Raw genomic sequence first — 21,953 nt, forward strand, 5'->3', positions numbered from 1 at the left:
AAAACAAAAGCAGAGATCCAGCGGTAACAGGAGGCCTACGGTGAGGACCATCTGAGAGCGCCCTCGAACCACGAAACCCTGCAGTGTGGCCGCAGAGCAGAAAAAACTGCTTTGGTCCCACAACTCTTCCCAACATAGAGTTTGTGTGAGAATCTAGTAAAGGGAGCTTATGCAAAAGACTCTGGGAAGTAATGCAACCTCTGCTCACAAGACTCAGGAGGGTCTTCGCAGATGGGTGCTGGGAAGGCCGGAAAGCCTTGAAGGGCAGAGACACCGGAACGCCATAGGCTCTGCCTGTGTTCTCAGAATATGGAGCAATTCCGATTGCTCAATGTCCACAATGCTCGGGAGATAACAGCCCCTTGATGCATTGTGTGTGGTCAGACCTTATGTCAGCTTATCCGCTGCACCTCGTTCACGGAAACACCTGGATAGACAATGGGAGGTAAAAGCTCAGTGTCCTTAGTTAGCATTTCTTAGGAGAAACGAGTTTGCTATTGAATGCTGCAGACATGTGCTCTTCCTCCAGCTATCTTCCTCCTCTACCCCCCTCCCCACAGCCTGCAAGATTAACAAGATAATGCGCCCAATAAAAGCGCATGAAGCCCAGAGCTCAAAGCCAACACGAATCACCCCGCGAGACTGTGTTGGAACCGTAGACCCATGCTGTAAAATTCTATTCTTGTGTCTTTTTCTTTATTTCTTTTCTCACTCCCTCGTCACTGCCGGGACACGGGGCACCCACATACAGGGTTGGGCTGACTCCCAATAGGCTTCATCTCCCCACCCACACCTGCAGTGCCTGTCAGGTAGCCCCTTCCACATTCCCAGGTTTTAATGAGTTTCAGTAACACAGTTTCTCACTGTTACCTCGTCAGTCCTAGAAGTAGTAACAGGGCCCCACAGTTGCTAGCATCTTAGGGCTTCAGCGTTCCTTGCTGCCTGCTTTAACCAGACCCATTTCTCCACAAGGGGTCTCTGTATTAAAGCCTCTAGAACTGCGTGTTCCAATAGATAACCACTAGCCACATGTGGATATTTAAACTAAAATTAGAGTCAGATGTGGTAGCTCACATCTGTAATCCCAGCTACCCAGGAGCTGAGACAGGAGGATTTCATTTATTTTTCCTTTTTTGGGGGGTGGGGATGGGTTGGGGGGAACAGAGTCTCACTCTGTTGCTAGGCTGGAATGTAGTGGCATGATCTCTGCTCACAGCAACCTCCAACTCCCTGGTTCAAGCAATTCTCCTGCCTCAGCCTCCCAAGTAGCTGGGATTACAGGCACGCGCCACCACACTCAGCTAATTTTTGTATTTTTAGGAGAGACGGAATAGTCTCGAAATCCTGACCTCAAGTGATCCATCCGCCTTGGCCTCCCACAGTGCTGGAATTACAGGCGTGAGCCACCACATCCAGCCTCTTTATTTTTTTGACACAGGATCAAAATCTAGACTGGAGTGCGGTGGTGTGGACTTGGTTCACTGACATCTCTGCCTCCCGGACTCAAGTGATCCTTCCACTTCAGCCTCCTGAGTAGCTGCGACTACAGGCACATGTCACCAATACCTGGGAAGTTTTTGTATTTTTTGTAGAGATAGGGTTTCACCACTATCTTTATCATTGCTCAGGCTTGTCTTGAACTCCTGGTCTCAAGCGATCCGTCCACCTTGGAGTCCTAAAGTCCTGGGATTTCAGGTGTAAGCCACCAAACCTGGCATTTTTTTTTTTAATTAGCTGTTCGTGGTGGCATGCACTTGTAGTCCCAACTACTTGGGAGGCTGCGGTGGGAGGATCACTTGAGTCCAGGAGGTCCAGGCTACAGTGAGCTAGGACTCCATTCTGGGCAACAAAGCAAGACCCTATCTCAAAAAAATATACAATAAAATAATATAAAGTCATTGATCCTCAACTATTCTAACAAGTATTTGAGACATAACGTCTAACCCTCATACACTGCTAGTGGGAATGTGTAACGGTGCGGCCACTTTGGAAAACAGTTCAGCAGTTCCTCAAAATGCTACACATAGAGTTACCATATGATCCAGAAATTCCACTTCTAGGTAGATACCCAAGGGCATTTAAAAAATAAAAATGTGTTTGGCCGGGCACGGTGGCTCACCCCTGTAATCCCAGCACTTTGGGAGGCCGAGACGGGTAGATCACGAGGTCAAGAGGTCAAGACCATCCTGGTCAACATGGTGAAACCCCATCTCTACAAGAAATACAAAAAATTAGCTGGGCATGGTGGCATGTGCCTGTAATCCCAGCTACTCAGGAGGCTGAGGTAGGAGAATTGCCTGAACCCAGGAGGTGGAGGTTGTGGTGAGCCGAGATTGCGCCATTGCACTCCAGCCTGAGTAACAAGAGCGAAACTCTATCTCAAAAAAAGAAAAAGAAAAAGAAAAAAATGTGTTTGGCCAGGCACGGTGGCTTATGCCTGTAATCCCAACACTTTGGGAGGCCAAGACGGGAGGATCATGAGGTCAGGAGATCAAGACCATCCTAACCAACACGCTGAAACCCCGTCTCTATTAAAAATACAAAAAAATTAGCTAAGCATGGTGGCAGGCGCCTGTAATCCCAGCTACTCGGAAAGCTGAGGCAGGAGAATTGCTTGAACCTCGGGGACGGAGGTTGCAGTGAGCTGAGATCGCACAGCTGCACTCCAGCCTGGCAACAGAGTGAGACTGTCTCAATCGATCAATCGATCAATAACGTGTACACATATACAACTGTACACAAGTATTCATAGAATTCTTTATAATTGCCAAAAACCAGAAACAACCCAAGTGTCTATCAACTGATGAATGGATAAAGTGATACATCTGGCTGAATGTGGTGGCGTACCCTAGTAATCCCAGCCTTTGGGAGGCCAAGGCAGGAGAATCACTTGAGCCAAGTTTGAGACCAGCCTGGGCGACATGGCAAAACCCTGTCTCTATGACAAATGCAAAAATTAGCCAGGTGTGATGGTGCATGCTTGTGGTCCCAGCTACTCAGGAAGCTGAGGTGGAAAGGATCACTTGAGCCCAAGAGGTTGAGGCTGCAGTGAGCCGTGACCACACCACTCCAGCCTGGGCAACAGACCAAGATCCTGTTTTTAAAAAAAAAAAAAAAAAAAAGAAAGAAAGAAATTCAGTCACAAATGATTGATCACATCTATTTATATAAAATGTCCAGCAAAGCTCTGGGCGCAGTGGCTGACATCTATAATTCCAGCACTTTGGGAGGCTGAGGAGGATGAATCACTTGAGGTCAGGAGTTTGAGACCACCCTGGCCAATGTGGCAAAACCCCATCTCTGCTCAAAATACAAAAATTAGCCAGGTGTGGTGGCCTGTGCCTGTAACGTCAGCTACCTGAGAGGCTGAGGCAGGAGAACTGAGTCGGAGGCTGTGCTGAGAGGATGGCTCCACTGAATTCCAGCCTGCTGACAGAACAAGACTCTGTTTCAAAAAAAAAAAAGAATCCAGTCACAAAGGATCACATCTACTTACATAAAATGTCCAGAGAAGGACCAGATGCGGTGGCTTATGCCTGTAATCCCAGCACTTTGGGAGGTGGAGGTGGGTGGATCACCTGAGGTTAGGGGTTCAAGACCAGCCTGGCCAACATGGTGAAACCCATTCTCCACTAAAAATACAAAAATTAGCCAGGTAAGGTAGCGCACATTTGTAATCCCAGCTAGCTGGGAGGCTGAGGCAGGAGAATTCCTTGAACCAGGGAGCCAGAGGTTGCAGTAAGCCGAGAAAGCACCACTGTACTCCAGCCTGGCTGACAGAGCGAAACTCTGTCTCAATAAAAACAACAACAAGAACAAAAAATTAGCTGGGTGTGGTGGCAGGTGCCTGTAATACCAGCTAACTGGGAGGCTGAGGCAGGAGAATCACTTGAACCCAGGAGGCGGAGGATGCAGTGAGCTGAGATCCCACCACTACACTACAGCCTGGGCAACAGAGCAAGACCATGTCTCAAAAAAAAAAAAAAAAGTCCAGAAAAGGCAGAAAATAAATAGATTGGGCGTTGCCAGGGGCTGGGGAGGTTAGAGGAGAAACAAGGTATAAGGTTTCTTTTAAAGGCGATGAAAATGTTCTAAAATTGATTGTAGTAATGGTCACACAACTCTGTAAATATACTAAAAAAGTATTGAATTGTACACTTTTTTTTTTTTTTTTTTGAGACGGAGTTTCGCTCTTCTTGCCCGGTCTGGAGTGCAATGGTGCGATCTCCACTCACCGCAACCTCCGCCTCCTGGGTTCAGGCAATTCTCCTGCCTCAGCCTCCTGATTAACTGGGATTACAGGCACGCGCCACCATGCCCAGCTAATTTTTTGTATTTTTTTTAGTAGAGACAGGGTTTCACCGTGTTGACCAGGATGGTCTCAATCTCTTGACCTCATGATCCACCCGCCTCGGCCTCCCAAAATGCTGGGATTACAGGCTTGAGCCACCGCGCCCGGCCTAATTTTCTCAAGATAGTCTTTGCCAGGTGCGGTGGCTCACACCTGTAATCCCAGCACTTTGGGAGGCCACTGCATTCCAGCCTAGGCAACAGAGTGAGACCATCGTTTTTTTTTTTTTTCTTTTTGAGACAGACTCTCACTCTGTCATCCAGGCTGGAGTACAGTGGAGTGATCTCAGCTCACTACAACCTGTGCCTTCTAGGTTCAAGTGATTCTCCTACCTCAGCCTCCCAAGTTGCTGGGATTACAGGTGCCCACCACCATGCCCAGCTAATTTTTGTATTTTTAGTAGAGACAGGGTTTCACTATGCTGGCCAGGCTGGTCTTGAACTGACCTCAGGTGATCCACCCACCTCGGTCTCCCAAAGTGTTGGGATTACAGGCACGAGCCACTGTGCCCAGCCAAAATAAACACTTTCAAAAAGGCACTTCTTGAAAAAAAAAAATGCCTCAATAAAACTGTTCCAAAAGGTATTTATTTTTTTATTTACTTATTTTTAGAGACAGGTTCTTACTACATTGCCCAGGCTGAAGTGAAGTGGGGCAATCACCACTTACTGCAGCCTCCAACTCCTGGGCTGAATTAATCCTCCTGAGTCAGCCTCCAGAGTAGCTGGGACTGCAGGTATGTGCCACTTTTTGAAATTTCTTGAATAGATGGGGGTCTCACTACATTGCCTAAGCTGGTCTCAAACTCATGGGCTCAAGTGATCCTCCTGCCTTGGCCTCCCAAAGTGCTGGGATTACAGGCATGAGCCACCTTGCCCAGCCTCCCAGTTGCTAAAATACTGAAATTCTTCTGTGCCTCTTGGTAATTAGCGAGTGGCCCAAGCAACTCCCCCAAGCCCTCCCACCCTGGTTACTCTGGCCACTCCTTCAGGAAACCCCAGAAGGCCCCACATTCCAGCTACCAAGGGGTCTACACCTGCATGACAATCATATCACAAGGACTAGTAGATATGAAACCTATCCTAGTTCACATTATTCATGTTTAATAAATATTAGGTGCTGTTCTTATCTGAAGGCAACTTCAGGAACAATCAGACCAAAGCCTCACAAGACAAACATTCCAGTGACCCAGGTAGCTGTCATATGTCCTGCCTCCTCATGGAAAGCAGACAAGTTGGTGGCAGTAGGGTCACAGAAAGCCCATGACAATGACCTTCAAGGCCAGGCTCCATCTCTGCCCTTATCCCTCACACCTGCTGCTAGGCCGCATTGCACACATGTGCCTAAGCACAGAGAATGGTGCCCCCTACTGACCTTCCTGAAGAATTTCTGGAGATTTATGGAAAACCAGAGGCTTCTCCGTCAACTTTCTCTGCTGACAGGGATGCTGGGGCACCGGGGGAGGTTGAGTTGGGACACAGCATAGTGTAATTGAAGTCTAGGCCGGGCTCGGTCTAGACTCACACCTGTAATCCCAGCACTTTGGGAGGTCAAGGCAGGCGGATCACTTGAGGTCAGGAGTTCAAGACCAGCCTGGCCAACATGATGAAAACCCATCTGTTTTTTTTGAGGCGGAGTTTCGCTCTTTGTTACCCAGGCTGGGGTGCAATGGCGTGATCTCGGCTCACCGCAACCTCCGCCTCCTGGGTTCAGGCAATTCTCCTGCCTCAGCCGCCTGAGTAGCTGGGATTATAGGCACGCGCCACCACACCCAGCTAATTTTTGTATTTTTAGTAGAGACGGGGTTTCACCATGTTGACCAGGATGGTCTCGATCTCTTGACCTCGTGATCCACCCGTCTCGGCCTCCCAAAGTGCTGGGATTATAGGTGTGAGCCACCACGCTCAGCCGAAAACCCATCTTTACTAAAAATACAAAAATTAGCCAGGCATGCTGGTGGGCGCCTGTAATCCCAGCTACTTGGGAGGCTGAGGCAGGAGAATCGCTTGAACCTGGGAGTCAGAAGTTGCAGTGAGCCCAGATTGTGCCACTGCACTCCAGCCTGGGCCACAGAGCGACACTTTGTGTCAAAAAACAAAACAAGACCAAGATTAGCTGAGCGTGGTGGTGGATACCTGTGATCCCATCTACTTAGGAGGCTGAGGCAGAAGAATCGCTTGAACCTGGGAGGCGGAGGTTGCAGTGAGCCAACATAACACCACTGCACTTCAGTCTGGCAACAGAGTGAGACTCCACCTCAAAAAAAAAAAAAAGTCTAAATGGGGCCGTCCAACCAGAAAGGAGTAACGTGAGCCAGATATACCTACCTATCTTAAACAAGTAAAAACTCACCCAAAATCTCAGTCTTTCAGACACTGCACAGCAACAGCACAGGACAGTGAGCACTAAGAAATAAGAAACAAAGGAGATAGATCCTAGGACTGCCCAGCCTCCTGCTTGGGGAGAATTTCCAGGCCGTAGCACAGGAGAGGAACTCACAGGGTGCAGCAGTCTCCCTGAGTGGAGGAGATAGAGGCTGGATTTCAGAGACGGTGAGGTGAGATTCCCAGGTCGGAGTAATAAGGAAGCTGCGATTTCAGACATTTCATGGTAATGCATTTTTCCCTTCTCTTGGCCAGGTGCAGTGGCTCATGCCTGTAATTCCAACACTTTGGGAGGCTGAGGCAGGCGATCACAAGGTCAGGAGTTCAAGACCAGCCTGGCCAAAGTGGCCACCAGCAAAATCTGGTGTCTACAAAGAATACAAAAAAAAAAAATTAGCCAGGCATGGGCACACACCTATAGTCCCAGCTACTTAGGAGGCTGAGGCAGGAGGCTTGCTTGAGGCCAGGAGTTTGAGATCAGCCTGGGAAACATAGTGAGACCCTGTCTACACACACACACACACACACACACACACAAATACATTTATTTATTTTTGAGACGGAATTTCGCTGTTGTTACCCAGACTGGAGTGCAATGGCACAATCTCGGCTCACCGCAACCTCCAATTTCTGGGTTCAAGCAATTCTCCTGCCTCAGCCTCCCGAGTAGCTGGGACTACAGGCGCGCACCACCATGCCCAGCTAATGTTTGTATTTTTAGTAGAGACGGGGTTTCACCTTGTTGACCAGGATGGTCTCGATCTCTTGACCTCGTGATCCACCTGCCTCGGCCTCCTGACGTGCTGGGATTATAGGCGTGAGCCACCGCCCCCGGCAGGAAAATACATTTAAAAAAAAAAAAAAAGAAAGTTTTGTCCTTCACAAAAAAAAAAGGAAAAAAGAAAAGGCTGGGCACGGTGGCTCACACCTGTAATCCCAGCACTTTGGGAGGCTGAGGAGGGCAGATCACAAGGTCAGGAGTTCAAGAGCAGCCTGACCAACATGATGAAACTCCATCTCTACTAAAAATACAAAAAAATTAGCCGGGCATGGTGGCACACGCCTAAAATTCCAGCAACTCAGGAGGCTGAGGGAGGAGAGTCACTTGAAACCAGAAGGCGGAGGTTGCAGTGAGCCAAGATCGTGCCATCGCACTCCAGCCTGGGTGACAGAGCTAGACTCTGTCAAAAAAAAAAAAAAAAAAAAGAAGGACCTATAGCAATCTAACAGGCATATATATATGCTTGAAAACTGCTCACCTCTGAGTGAAAACAGTGGGGGTCTGCAGTGTTCTTGCCATGACGGCTCCCTCATCCCCATTCCCAGCTGGTAGCTGCAGAGGTTCTGCCAAGGTGGGTCCACCTTAAGGGCTGGCAGCTTCACTGCCAAAGGGAACTCATTTGATTGAGAGAAGCGAACAATACCAATGTCCATCAATATCAATGCAAGTGACAAATCTTCGTGGCAAGCAAGTAGGAACCTGACGTATTTGCAATTGGGGCACACATATTCCTAGCGGGCACCATGTCCATTTGCAGCAGAAAGCAAAGACAGCCCAACGTACTCATATGCTCTAGGCTGACCCTAAGGTGGCAAACACAGAAAAGATTCCAAAGCGCCAGGCTTGGCAGGCAGAGAAACAGCCTGAACTTTGTGCTCTCCCACCCACACCCAGATCCACCGACAGAGGGCAGAACTCTCCTTGGCTCAAGGGGACTGAGCCCAGCCTCTACCCAGCTGACCTAAGGCTACACAGACACAGGGGTATTCCTAGGAATTCAAGCTTGGAAACAAAAACGAGAATTTTTTAAAAACGAAGCAGAGACATCAGTGACCACACACCGTGGCACATTATAAAACAAACACAAAGCAATGACAACAACCACTTTTGGGGGGGCATCAGAATCCAGTTCAAATGCAAGGGGAAAAAGCAGTGGAAATGGTCTCTGATCATCCCAAATGTTACATATAGCAAGACAAAGACTGAGCAGCTGTTAAAAACACATTCACAGCCAGACGAAGTGGCTCACACCTATAATCCCAGCACTTTAGGAGACCAAGGCAGCGGATCACCTGAAGTCAGGAGTTCGAGACCATCTTGGCCAACATGATGAAACCCTGTTACTACTAAAAGTACAAAAAATAGCTGGGTGTAGTGGTGCATGCCTCTAATCCCAGCTACTTGGGAGGCTGAGGCATGAAAATCTTTTTTTTTTTTTTTTTTGAGACGGAGTTTCGCTCTTGTTACCCAGGCTGGAGTGTAATAAACTCCTGGGCTTAAGCCATCCACCCATCTCAGCCTCCCAAAGTGCTGGAAATACACGCTTGGCAGAGAACAGGCTTAGAGTGGAAGCCTGGGAAGGGCTGGGCCAGGTAACAGGCCTTGATGTCTGAGGCCAGAGTGCAGATGCCCATATTGTATCCAAGGGAATGTGAAGTGCACAAGACAGAGAAATGTGTCCCAAACAGTACGCTGGACCTAAAAGGCCTGAAGCCAGTGAGAGGTGCAGGGCAGATATACAGAAAGGGGATAGGGAGGGGTGGGGAATCGGGAAGGTAAGGGCAAGTATGATGCCATCAGAATGGAGAAACCGGGCTGGGCATGGCAGCTCATGCCTGTAATCCCAACACTTTGGGAGGCCCAGTCAGGAGGATCATTTGAAGCCAGGAGTTTGAGATCAGCCTGGTCAACATAGTGAGACCCCATGTCTACAAAAAATAAAAATAAAGGGCCTGAGGTGGGAGGTCCAGCCTGCAGTTAGCTAGGAGGACCCGCTGCACTCCAGCCTGGGCAACACAGCAAGACCCTGACACTAAAAATAAAAAAATAGCTGAGTGTGGTGGCTTATGCCTGTATTCCCAGCACTTTGGGAGGCCAAGGCAGGCAATTCATCTGAGGTCAGGAGCTCGAGACCACCCTGGTCAACATGGTAAAAACCTGTCTCTACTAAAACTATAAAACTTAGCTGGGTGTGGTGGCAGGAACCTGTAATCTCAGCTACTAGGGAGGAGAATCGCCTGAACATGGGAGGTGGAGGTTGCAGTGAGCCGAGGTCACGCCACTGCACTCCAGCCTGGGCAACAGAGCGAGACTGTGTCTCAGAAAAAAGTAAAACTAAAAAGGGCCGGGCATGGTGACTCATGCCTGTAATCCCAGCACTTTGAGAGGCCCAGGCAGGTGGATCCCTGAGGTCAGGAGTTTAAGACCAACTTGGCCAACAAGGTGAAACGCCGTCTCTACTAAAAATACAAAAAATTAGGCTGAGCACAGTGGCTCATGCCTGTAATCCCCGAACTTTGGGAGGCCAAGGTGGGCGGATCACGAGGTCAGGAGTCTGAGACCAGTCTGGGCTAACATGGTGAAACCCTGTCTCTACTAAAAATACAAAAATTAGCCAGGCATAGTGGCATGTGCCTATAGTACCAGCTACTCAGGAAGCTGAGGCAGGAGAATTGCTTGAACCTAGAAGGTGGAGGTTGCGGTGAGCCAAGATCACGTCATTGTGAAACTCCGTCTCAATAAATAAATAAATAACAGGGAAACCAGAGGCTACCAGCGCCTGCTGGTGACTTTTACAGACAGGTCGTGTGCCACGTCTGCACAGGCAGCTAAGAAGCTGGGATCTTACATAAAAGACAGTCTAGGCCAGAGAAGCCTCCTGGAGGACAGGGGCCTAGAGAGACAGGGTCACAGCCACCCACAGTGGCCAACTGGAGATGGCAGGGGCGGTCTGCTGCAGGGGGTGTGAACTCTCCCCTGCAGAGCACACCCCCAATGGTGCCCAGAGGCTGGGGACTGGGCTGTATAGGAAGCTGAGAGTGGCTGTTGACTCCACGGAGGCCCCACACAAAACATCTGCCTCGAAATCCACCCTTGAAACTCCTCTCAGGTCTCGGCATCAGGAGGAGCTGGGCATGTCCAGGTCTCTGGCTTGGTTCCTACTGGAAGGCAAGTAGTTTGGGCCACCCACCTGCCTGGAAGCCTGGGAGCCTGGTGCAGCGACTAGTAGCATGTCATCAAGCCAGCCCCACCGTGGCTCTAGGTCTGGGTAACCAGCCACACTTCATGGGAAGGGGTGGCAGGTGTGGCAGAAGCATGAAGAGCCCTCACTCCTCAGGTGTGGGGATCCGAACCTTTTGCTTATTTTAACCCCCCTGGACTCCTGTGTAGTCCTTGTCTCCTGCAGGGCCCCAGCAGGTGCCCAGGACAGAGTCTGACACCCCAAGCCTCTGCCAGGGGTGCCGGGACTTACTCCCTTCCCCAATTCCTGCAGCTTCTCTGAAGAATAACCTGGCCAAGGCAAGAGGCTGCATTCAGGCTGGGGTGCTGTGGCTCACGCCTATAATCGCAGCACTTTGGGAGGCTGAGGTGGGTGCATCACCTGAGGTCAGGAGTTCAAGCCCAGCCTGGGCAACATGGTGAAACCCCATCTGTACAAAATAATTACAAAAAACTAGCCAGAAGTGGTGCCGTCCATCTTTTGCTCCAGCTATGAGGGAGGCTGAAGCAGGATTACTTAAGCCCAGAAGCTCAGGCCGTGATTGCACATTGCACTCTACCCGGCTTGACAGAGCAAGACCTGCTTTCATTAAAAAAAAAAAAAGTTAAAACATTTTTTTAAAAAGTTTTAAGGGCGCAATGGCTCAAGCCTGTAATCCCAGCACTTTGGGAGGCGGAGGCAGGTGGATCACGAGGTCAAGAGATTGAGACCATCCTGGTCAACATGGTGAAACCCCGTCTCTACTAAAACTACAAAAAATTAGCTGGGCATGGTGGCATGTGCCTGTAATCCCAGCTACTCAGGAGGCTGAGGCAGGAGAATTGCCTGAACCCAGGAGGCAGAGGATGCGGTGAGCCGAGATCGCGCCATTTTACTCCAACCTGAGTAACGAGCAAAACTCTGTCTCAAAAAAAAAAAAAAGTTTTAAGTGAAAAGCAAAGAACTTCACCCCTGTGGTCTTCCTCCCTAAACTCCATAACCCAAGCCTATTCATGAGAAAAAGTATCAGACAAGCCCAAATCCTAAGAATATTCAACTGGGTGTGGAGGCTCACACCTATAATCGCAAGACCGTGGGAGGCTGAGGCAAGAGGATTCCTTGAGCCTGGGAGTTCAAGACCAGCCTGGGCAACATAGTGAAACCTTATCTTTAGAAAAAAAATTATTTTAAATTAAAAAAAATTTTTTTTTGCCAGATATAGGTGAAGGGGAGGAAGGCAGCAAATCACACTGCCACGTGTGTACCTATGCAACAATCTTGCATGTTCTTCACATGTACCCCAAAACCTAAAATGCAATAAAAAATAATTTTTTAAAGAATATTCTGAGGCCGGATGCATTGGCACATGCCTCTAATCTCAGCACTTTGGGAGGCCAAGGCAAGAGGATCACCTGAGGTCAGTAGTTCGAGACCAGCCAGACCAACATGGTGAAACCCCATCTCTACTAAAAATATAAAAATTAGCAGGGCGTGGTGGCAGGCAACTGTAATCCCAGCTACTTGGGAGGTTGAGGCAGGAGAATCACTTGAACCCAGGAGGCAGAGGTTGCACTCAGCAGAGATCGCACCATTGCACTCCAGCATGGGTGACAAAAACTCCGTCTCAAAAAAAAAAAAAAAAAAAAAATTATAGGCTGGGCGAAGTGGCTCATACCCGTAATCCCAGCACTTTGGGAGGCTGAGGCAGGTGGATCATCCGAGGCGGTCAGGAGTTCAAGACCAGCCTGACCAACATGGTGAAACCCTGTCTGTACTAAAAATACAAAAATTAGCCAGGCTTGGTATTCCATGCCTGTAATCCCAGCTACTCAGGAGGCTGAGAAGGAGAATTGCTTGAACCCGGGAGTCAGAGGCTGCAGTGAGCCAAGACTGCACCACTGTACTCCAGGCCTGGGCAACAAAGCAAAACTCTGTCTCAAAAAAAGAAATAGAATATTCTACAAAATACCTAACCAGCATTCCTTGAAACTGTCGAAATCAACAAAGACATGTGAAGTCTGAGAAGCTGTCAGACTGAGGAAGCTAAGGAGATGTGGCAACTAAACGTAATGTGGTGTCCTAGAAGGGACCCTAAAGCAGAAAGGGACATTATGGGAAAACTAGAAAAATTTTTTAAAAGTGTGATGTTCAATTAGTAGTAATGTACCATTCATCCACACAATAGTTATTCAACCATAAACACGAGGACTGCGCGCAGTGGTTCACACCTATAATCCCAATACTTTGGGAATCTGAGGCGAGCCGATCACCTAGGTGACGGGTTCAAGACCAGCCTGGCCAATATGGTGAGACCCGGTCTCTATTAAAAACACAAAAATTAGCTGGGCGTGGTGGCACACGCCTATAAGCTACTTAGGAGGTTGAGGCAGAACTGCTTGAACCCAGGAGGTGGAGGTTGCTGTGAGCTGAGATCAAGCCACTGCACTCCAGCCTGGGTGACAGAGCGAGACTCCATCTCAAAAAAAAAAAAAACATATGGATGACGATATATACAACATGGGTGGTCTTCAAAGCGTGATGCCAAATCGAAGCCAGACCCAGGAGACCACATGTGTGGTTGTATTTATCTGCAATGCCCACAAGAGGCAAATCTAGAGGCAAGAAGTAGATGGGTGGTTGCCTGGGCTGGGGTGTGAGGAAGGGTGGGGAGCAGTGGGGAGGGACTACTCATGGGTCAGGTTTCTTTTATGGTAGGAAAAAAAGGTTTTAAAATTAGACTGTGGTAATGGTTGCACCACCCTGTGAATATACAAAAAAAACACTGAAGTGTACTGAAGCGTGGTGGCAGGTGCCTGTAGTCCCAGCTACTCGGGAGACTGAGGCATGAGAATCCCTTGAACCCAGGAGGCGGAGGTTGCAGTGAGCTGAGACTGCCATTTGCACTTCAACCTGGGTGACAAGAGTGAAAACTCCATCTCAAAAAAAAAAAAAGCTTACTCAAAGTTTATACAATGTATTACTTGCAAACTGTATACATATAAACTGCATATATACATTAAAAAAGAATACAATTAAAAAAGAAAAGCAGGGGACCACACCTGTAACCTCAGCACTTTGGGAGGCTGAGCTGGGAGAATCGCTTGAGCTCAGGAGTTTGACGCTAGCCAGGGCAACAGAGCAAGACCCTGTCACTACCCAAAAAAAAAAAATTCTTCTTAATTAGCCAGACGAAGTGGCTCCCTCCTGTAGTCCCAGATACTCAGGAGGCTGAAGCAGGAGGAGCACAGCACTTGAACCCAGGAGTTCAAGGCTGCAGTGAGCTGTGATCACGGCACTGTACTCCAGCCTGGGCGACAGTGAGGCCCTGTCCCTAAAAACAGAAAAAGCCAAGGTGTGCGGTTTCAGATGTGCTATAAAGGCTACCCTGGCAAGAGGCAGCCATATTTTTAAGTGCAGACAGAGACCTGAAATAGCAATGTGGTCACAGGAAGGGAGAATTTGGTGGTGACTGGGTGGTTCACGAGGTGTCCTCTGGATGGATGAGTAGTTATTTCCTATTGGGGCTAACAAATTACCACAAACTTAGAGGCTGAAAACCACACCAATTTATTATCTTACAGTTCTAGAGGTTAGGAGTCCAGAATGGTTTTCACTGGGCTGAAGTCATGTGAGTGCAGCTGCGTTTCGCTGCAGAGGCTTTGGGGCAGAATCCGATGCCTCTTCCAGCTCCTCCAGGGGCCACCTCATTGCCTGGCCCAGGGCCTCCCTGCCATCTTCAGAGCCAGCAGCTTCCTTGCCTCACTTGCAGACCCTCCTGACTCCCTGTCCCTTATAAAGGCCCCCATGATTACTCAGGGCCCACCTCAACCACCCAGGGTCATCTCCCTACCATGAAATCCTGGGGAGCCACGCTGGCTCGGGCCAGTTGTCCTGGTGCTTCAGGAGGCGAGGGTATGCGTCCAAGGCCAGCTTGGGCAACATAAGAACCTCTCATTCATTCAAATAAAAAAGTCGGGCGTGGTGTCTCATGCCTGTAATCCCAGCACTTTGGAAGGCTGAGGCGTGTGGCACAGGTTGGGAGTTTGAGACCAACCTGACCAACATGGTGAAACTCCATCTCTCAAAAAAAAAAAACAAAACAAAACAAAACAAAAATGAGGTGGGCGTGGTGGTGCGTGCCTGTAATCCCAGCTACTTGGGAGGCTGAGGCAGGAGAATTGCTTGAACCCAGGAGGCAGTGATTGTAGTGATTATGCCACTGCACTCCAGCCTGGACAACACAGCAAGACTCTGTCTCAAAAAAAAAGAAATTCTGAACTGAAGCACTGGGCACTGGGTCCCTTTTGCTACTATGCAAGGGAACATATTTTCAGGTTCTGGGGTTCAGAACCTAGACATCTTTGGAGGCTATTACTCAGCCCATCACCAACATCAGTGAGGCCGCCTCAGAAGGACTGTGAGGTCAGCTTTGGAAGGGCTAGATTTGAGTGCTTGGAAAACACCCACAGGAGGCGCCCTTGGGCTCCATCCATTTACCATGCACTCACCGAGCACCCCCAAAAGACCATCCCTGGGGCCTACAGGCGAACCCTGTACTCAGCAGCCCTGACACCCGCTTTCCACTTCCAGACCTCTCTGAAATCAAGACACATCTTTACATGAATGGCATCTTACTGTGTCACTGACAGGCCTCTTCTTTCTTGGTGATGGTTAAAGGAAGGCATCTCACCCCTGATGGCTTCTTGGAGTCAATGAAATTCCAGTGTGGCCAAGCACTAGAGGGGGCCTCACAAGAGCGTCAGGTACCCCCACTGCACCCTGGCCCCAGGTCTTTCCTAGTTGCTCATCTGGCCCCTTCTGCCCTGGGCTCCTGTGCATCCTAGAGCTCTGGTGCCCAGACCCCCATAACTAATGAACCTCATCAGAGTCACACACACTCAGCTCTACAACCATGGTGGGGTCCAGGAGCCACCCCTCCCCCCAGGTGTGCATCAACCATGGGGGTTAGGCCCAGGGGCTCTTGGCCTGGCTGTGTGCTGGAAACACCTGGGGGCTTCTGAAAAACCCAATGCCTGGGCCACAACCTAGACCAACTCAATCTGAATCTCCAAAAAGACATTACAGCTCCCTGGGAGACTCCAAGGGACAGCCAGAGTGAAAAAGTAGAAGAAACCATCTAGCATGGTGCAAGGGAGGTATAAGGCAGTGTTGGTGGGGGTGCCAGGCCCAGGCTACAGAATTACACCTGTCTGTCTTCCATGCCCCTACCACCAAGACTCTGAATTCCTAGACGGGGACCAGCCCAGCTACCTCAGTTTCCTCAAGGCACTAGCCCTCTGCCAGGCACATAGTGGGGCCCAGAGAATGTAGGCCGAAGGGCCACAAAGGCTAGACAGCAAAGGCTTTGTGCCAAGAAAAGTCTGAGAAAGGGCCCACTGGGTCTGGGCCAGCCCTTTGATTCCTGTGACCTCCAGTGAGTCACTGCCCCTCTCTGTGCCAGTACACTACACACTTGGCCCATGCTTGGCCACTGAGTTTGCACTTCCCTGAAGGGCTGTGGGAACAACTGCAAGGACAGAGGAAAGCCAGGTTAGAGAAGATATTGGCTCTCAGAACCTCAGGGACAGGCCTTGGTCTTGGGCCACTCATCTCACTTCTGCCCAACGTCTAAGGAGCTTGAGAGGGTGGAGTGAGAGTAAGAGGATTCCTGCTCTCCCCCAACAGGGTCCCAGTGTCTTCTGGATGCCCAGGTCCTCCTGGTCCTAAAAGCTCCCCTTCTGGTGTTCTATTCCCTGGTGGCTGCAAGAACAAAGGATCTGAAATTCTGAAAGCCACAGACCTAAGGAGAATCAAACAAGAAACCTCAGAGAGAACCAGAGAGTGACACAGTTGGGGGTGTTTACACAGCAAGCAGAGTCCAGGCATGGAGGCCACGGGACGCCTGACAGGCCCCTCCATGGAGGATCTTCATGGGAGCAAACACTCAGGGACCAAGGTGAGTCCAAAGAGGCTGTGGAGAAGACCTCTGGCTTCCGGCCATCAGCACAGCGAAGGCCCTAATACACAACTAAAGGCTTTTATTGGAAAAGGGAAATTGACTGAAAAATGGCCTCCAATTTCCTCACTGCCTGAGACACTTGGGGGTCTCCTCCACAAAGTCCAGGAAAGAAGGGCCCACCAAACTGGGCCCCCAGCAGGCTCAGGTATAGAGGTCAAAGTCAATGCGTTTGGAGTTGTAGAACTGACCACCAGGGGGGTCCAACTTCCGGCAATAAACACCGTCCGGGAAGTAGCCTTCGCTCACCCAGGTCTGCAAGGAGAGGGCAGAGCTGGGGAAGGACTGACAGGAGTTGGGGAAGCAGGGACAAGGCAGAAGGAGGAAGAAAGCGGCTCACCTGCATCTGGGCGCTGGTGAAGGGTCCATACAGCTCGGCATCCCCTGTGTTCTCCCACTTATATTCCCACATCACATCCACCAGACCATCTCCCGGCGACTCTGCTTCTAAAATAACAGGCAAAGCCATTTGGCCTCCAGTGTCTGCCTCCTGCCCAGTGCCTCCTCCTGTGTCCTCCAAGCTCACCTCCTTTCTGGGTAGGGGTTGGGGTCTCCAGTTCCCCCTCCGCCACTTCCTCAGCAAACATGTCCAGGGAGGGTGGGGGTGTGGGATTGTGGGGTCCCAGGGTCTGGCACCCCAAACCCTTCAGCCTCATGGCCAACCGTTCCCGAGTTTCCTGGTACACGCCAAGGTTGCCCCGGGCCACCATCTGGTCGGCCAACCCAGAGAGCCGGTCCAGGCGCTGTGGGGAATTGGGTCGTCCGGGCCCCTTGCTGCTCCCTTTGCCTCCTCCTCGGGCCCCCAGACGCCTCAGTGCCCCAGCCACTGTTTCTCTAGGCAACAGGAGCTCCAAAAGTCCCTCCAAGAGAGCTTGGGCACTCATTGGGGTCTGGCCCAAGCCATCCTCCTCCTCCGAGTCTGAGGTCTGGCGCTGGCCAGGTGGCCGCTCCCGGATCTTCACCTGTAATGGGAAGAAGGGGAGTGATTTCCCACAAACTGCCACGGGAGCAGGCAGCAGCTCTGCCACTCCCTGGCCCCAGCCATGCCAGCCCCTTGGCCACACCCAGTCAATGTTGTCCAGCCAGCTGTCTCGGATCTGAGCATCCCGGTTCAGGAAGTAGTTGCCATCGGCATCGAAATGGCCTTCCTCCATCTCCTCCTGCAGGTTAAAAGGTGTGATCCGCACACCCCCCTCGCTGGGGAGTGTGGCTGCCTCCTGACCTGCACCAAAGACAGGGGTGTCCTTTGCTGGGGATGAAAAAAAAGAGACCGGGGCCTCCCTCACCTCACACCACCAGAGGTCTCTACTTTTTCCTTCAGTAGAGTGTATTCTTGAGTACAGCTCACCTTCTACATCCTCTGAGGACAAGATGTCATATTTGCTGGACCCCCCATCGTCATCATCCTCCTCATCGCTGTCCAAAGAGTGTTTGCCTTTGAAGCGGCTCCCAGGACCCCCTGACCCAGCCACAGGGTCCACCAGCTGTGAGCAGGAGCCAGGAAGTCAAGAAATGCAGGTTACTGGCTACCTCCCCAAATACTGCCAGATCTGGACCCAAATACTCCCCAAATATTTCAGGATCTCAACTGCTTCCCTAGATATTTCTTTTTTTTTTTTTCTTTGAGACAGAGTTCACTCTTGTTGCCCAAGCTGGAGTGCAATGGCTGATCTCAGCTCACTGCAACCTCCGGCTCCTGTGTTCAAGGGATTCCCCCACATCAGCCTCCCAACTAATTGGGACAGGTGCCCACCACCACCCGGCTAATTTTTAGTACTTTTAGTAGAAATGGGGTTTCACCAGGTTAGCCAGGCTGGTCTTCAACTCCCGACCTCAGGTGATCTGCCTGCCTTGGCCTTCCAAAGTGCTGGGATTACAAGCGTGGGCCACCGTGCCCAGCCCTACTTCCCCAAATATTTCAGGACCCACACTGAAGATGCTCCCAATCCATTCCTCAGTGAACCTGGAAAAACTAGGCTTTTCTCTGCCAGCCCGCCTTGCCCCTCCCAACTTTCTTCCTCCTCAGGCTTCTAGCTCCTCTCTTTCCCCCCACACAAAGAAGTTTGGTCCCCTCACCTTCTTCTTGGGGACACTGATATCATCCTCGTCCTCTTCATCTCCCACGCCTTGGAAGGTCACTTTCCTCTTTGGCATGACAGGGCAGAGAAGGTGTTCCTCAAGCTGAGGAAAGTATGCAGAGGAAGAGAACGGGGTGAGGAGGGGACTCGCCGCCAGAGGATTCCCGGCACAGCAAACATTTTTCTTGGTGACAAGTACAGTTTGAGAGGGAAGGGAGCACAAAAGCAGGGGCGGAAAGGGAGCTGGAAGCCAGAAGGCCTCTGGTACTCGGTCTGGCATCCTCGAATTAAATGGGGCGGGGACGGAGGGGCAATCCCTCTGGATCCCCCGACCCCGGCCAAAAGGAGACAGGCTCCACCATGTGACCACCTCCAAACCCAGCCCCCGCAGTCTGGGTACCACCAGGCTCGACGGGCTGACCCCCGCCTCCTACCCAGGCTCTCTCGGAGCTCGCGGGGCCCGGGCGGACCCAGGACCTGGCGCCCTCGCCGCCCCGTTCCTCCCTGCTCCGAACTCCCAATTCCGTGTGGTGAGCTCCACCTGTCCCGGGCTGCGTACAAAGTAGAGGGCCACGGGGATTCGGATGGTCCCACGCTCGCGCGCTCACCTGGGGATCCGCTGGAGGTGAGGCGGCAAAGAAGAGATGCTTGCGCCAGGGCTACATCCGGGGCACCCGGCCGCCATCACCCGGAAGAGGACTGAGGAATGCGCCGGGGAGGCCGGAAGTGGCTTCACTCCGGCCAGAGGACCAACTGGAAGAGCGGGCGGAAGTACGCGATGAGCGAGGGAAGACACCTCCACCCTTTCTTACGCCAGAAGTGACGTCAGTCGCGTGGGAGGAAAGTGGCGAAAAGAGGAGACTTAAGAATTCCTAGACTCTAACCCGGCGTGAGAAATGGCCGGAAGTAGCTTTGATTCTCTCATTGAGCCGTAGAGGCTCTGGAGAAAAAGTGGAGCGCATCTACTTAAAGGGTCGCTCAGTGTCAGGATTTAGGAGCAAAGTCTGAGCAGAGCCACTGGATTGCTTTCTTGTCTTCCTGTCCTGGGTTCGAGTAACCCTTCCCCCAGGGAAGGGTTCTGCGCCCCTACCGTGTCGCTAGAAATCCTGCCTTCGGCCGGGCGCCGTGGCTCACGCCTGTAATCCCAGCACTTTGGGAGGCCGAGGCGGGTGGATCACGAGGTCAAGAGATCGAGACCATCCTGGTCAACATGGTGAAACCCCGTCTCTACTAAAAATACACAAAAAATTAGCTGGGCATGGTGGTGCGCGGCTGTAGTCCCAGCTACTCGGGAGGCTGAGGCGGGAGAATTGCTTGAACCCAGGAGGCGGAGGTTGCGGTGAGCCAAGATCGCGCCACTGCACTCCAGCCTGGGTAACAAGAGCGAAACTCCGTCTCAAAAGAAAAAAGAAAAGAAAAGAAACCTCGTCTCTCCTAAACTACAAAAAAATTAGCCGGGCGTGGCGGCATACGCCTCTAGTCCCAGCTACTCGGGAGGCTGAGGCAGGAGAATTGCAAGCACCCGGGAGGCGGAGGTTGCATGCGGTGAGCCGAGATTGCGCCACTGCACTCCAGCCTGGGCAACCTCAAAAAAAAAAAAAAAAGGAATCCTGCTTTCGGGCTGGGCACGGTGGCACACGCCTGTGATCCTAGCGCTTTGAGAGGCCGAGGCGGGTGGATTGCCTGAGCTCAGGAGTTCAAGACCAGCCTGGGGAATACGGTGAAACCCGTCTCTACTAAAAATACAAAAATTTAGCCGGACATGGCGGCATGAGCCTGTAATCCCAGCTACTCGGGAGGCTAAGACAGGAGAATTGCTTGAACCCGGAAGGCGGAGGTTGCAGTGAGCTGAGATCGCGTCATTGCACTCCAGCCTGGGCGACAAAGTGAGACTCGTCTCAAAAAAAAAAAAGAAAGAAATCATGTCTTCCCACTCCTGTGGTCCTGTGGTCAGCTCTCCTAGCCAGAGAAATGCAGCCTTGCCCTCCCAAGGGGGAGCCTGGCTCTCCTGATGACCAGATGGCCAACCTGGGGCCCCTGGATGGCTCTCCGGGCACTTTCTGAACACAGCACCCTTTAGGACACACGGGTAGTCATGTGTCCCACGTCCATTCCCTGGGCGAGTTCCTGGGTTCCTGGTTTGCGGTAGGTGAGCCATCACTGGAGAGGTGGCATTGGCACCAGTACCCAGGCTAGAAGCCCCTTGTGCCCAGCTCTCAGGTAGGCCTGGAAAAGGGCAACAGTGCCATTCTGCAGCATGAAGCCCCCCTGAGCAAAAGAGCCTAGCAACTGCTGCCCAGGTAACAGAATGTAGCCCAAGCAGAGGTGGGACTGGGGGAAGTGGGGGAGTCAGCCCCTGTGCTGGGACCTTTAGCTCTTGATGACACTCGGAGGCTGCGTCCCCCTAAGCCAAGACTGTGCCCAGGCAGCACCTGCTGGAGTCAGACGAGGACAGCATGGGAGTCCCCCCTACTATCCCCCAAGACAACTAGATGGACCACTTCTCTCTCCCTAGGCATTTCCTCCCATATTGGATCACGATAAAACTGCACAGAAAGTCGGTGCTCAGTTTCTTTCATGGTTACAGAACACAGGTCCCAGACCAGGAAGGTATCTTGCTAAAGAAGGGGACCTGAAACCCTAGCTACCGGCGCCGATGGTTCATCTTCCAGGGAAACCTCCTCTTCTACCTAGAACACCACACCGACCACACACCCCTGGGCCTCATCCTGTTGGAGAACTGCCAGGTGGAGCCATGCCTTCAGGCCACAGAACCCTATGGCTTTACCATCCTGACCCCTGAGGTGGAGAGAACAGGTGGGCGGGCCTACAAGCTGGCTACAGAAACCCAGGAAGAGCTGGAGACTTGGCTGTAGGCACTGGCTGGCGTGAGCTGGAGGCCGCTAGCTGGACTGATGCCGCCCCTCAAGGCCCAATACCAGGAGCTGTGCCAGACAGCTGGCCAAGAGCCGAGCTCACCCCCAGAGGACCGTGACCCTCTAGCCACTGTGAGTAACCCCTCCAGCTTCCCAGGATTTGCATGAGCATATTCGGAAGGAGATCCGGGTGCTGTAGGTAGTACATAGAGGGCTCCAGGCAGCCAGTGACAATGGAGACAGCAAATCCCAGGCAAAGTGCAGCAGA

The 21,953-nt window shown here is 51.3% G+C and overlaps 1 protein-coding gene and 1 long non-coding RNA gene across 8 annotated transcripts; both read right to left on the reverse strand.

Moving 5' to 3' along the window:
• Positions 1-293: 293 nt before the first annotated feature.
• LOC144578613 (uncharacterized) lies at positions 294-7,103 on the reverse strand. The gene is made up of 3 exons (XR_013524777.1): positions 6,851-7,103; positions 6,704-6,756; positions 294-427 (listed from the first exon to the last, which is right to left on the reverse strand). It is a non-coding gene; the product is annotated as an uncharacterized LOC144578613 (long non-coding RNA).
• Positions 7,104-14,258: 7,155 nt separating this feature from the next.
• On the reverse strand, positions 14,259-19,485 carry CD2BP2 (CD2 cytoplasmic tail binding protein 2). 7 transcript variants are annotated; one of them, XM_054242762.2, is made up of 7 exons: positions 19,418-19,485; positions 18,808-18,912; positions 18,080-18,215; positions 17,796-17,953; positions 17,258-17,693; positions 17,072-17,178; positions 14,259-16,515 (listed from the first exon to the last, which is right to left on the reverse strand). In XM_054242762.2, exons 2-7 carry the CDS (start codon positions 18,883-18,885, stop codon positions 16,462-16,464), a joined length of 969 nt encoding a protein of 322 aa, XP_054098737.1. In that variant the 5' UTR covers positions 18,886-18,912; positions 19,418-19,485; the 3' UTR covers positions 14,259-16,461. The 7 variants fall into 7 exon arrangements, with proteins under 7 accessions (XP_054098737.1, XP_009007674.1, XP_035123291.1 ...); XM_009009426.5 differs by having other exon boundaries at positions 14,259-16,986; XM_035267400.3 differs by having other exon boundaries at positions 14,259-16,986; positions 19,369-19,485.
• Between the last annotated feature and the right edge of the window lie 2,468 nt (positions 19,486-21,953).

Source organism: Callithrix jacchus, chromosome 12 (genome assembly GCF_049354715.1).
Source record: "Callithrix jacchus isolate 240 chromosome 12, calJac240_pri, whole genome shotgun sequence".
NCBI classification, from domain to species: domain Eukaryota; kingdom Metazoa; phylum Chordata; class Mammalia; order Primates; family Cebidae; genus Callithrix; species Callithrix jacchus.

What these genes read in the sequence shown, in the direction of transcription:
- CD2BP2 (XM_009009426.5), bottom strand. Translation starts at nt 18,885, where the DNA reads ATGCCAAAGAGGAAAGTGACCTTCCAAGGCGTGGGAGATGAAGAGGAC. An exon ending in TCAGTGTCCCCAAGAAGAAG is followed by an intron (nt 18,216 to 18,807) that starts GTGAGGGGACCA and finishes TCCTGCTCACAG; the next exon opens with CTGGTGGACCCTGTGGCTGG. An exon ending in GGCTGGACAACATTGACTGG is followed by an intron (nt 17,694 to 17,795) that starts GTGTGGCCAAGG and finishes TTCCCATTACAG; the next exon opens with GTGAAGATCCGGGAGCGGCC.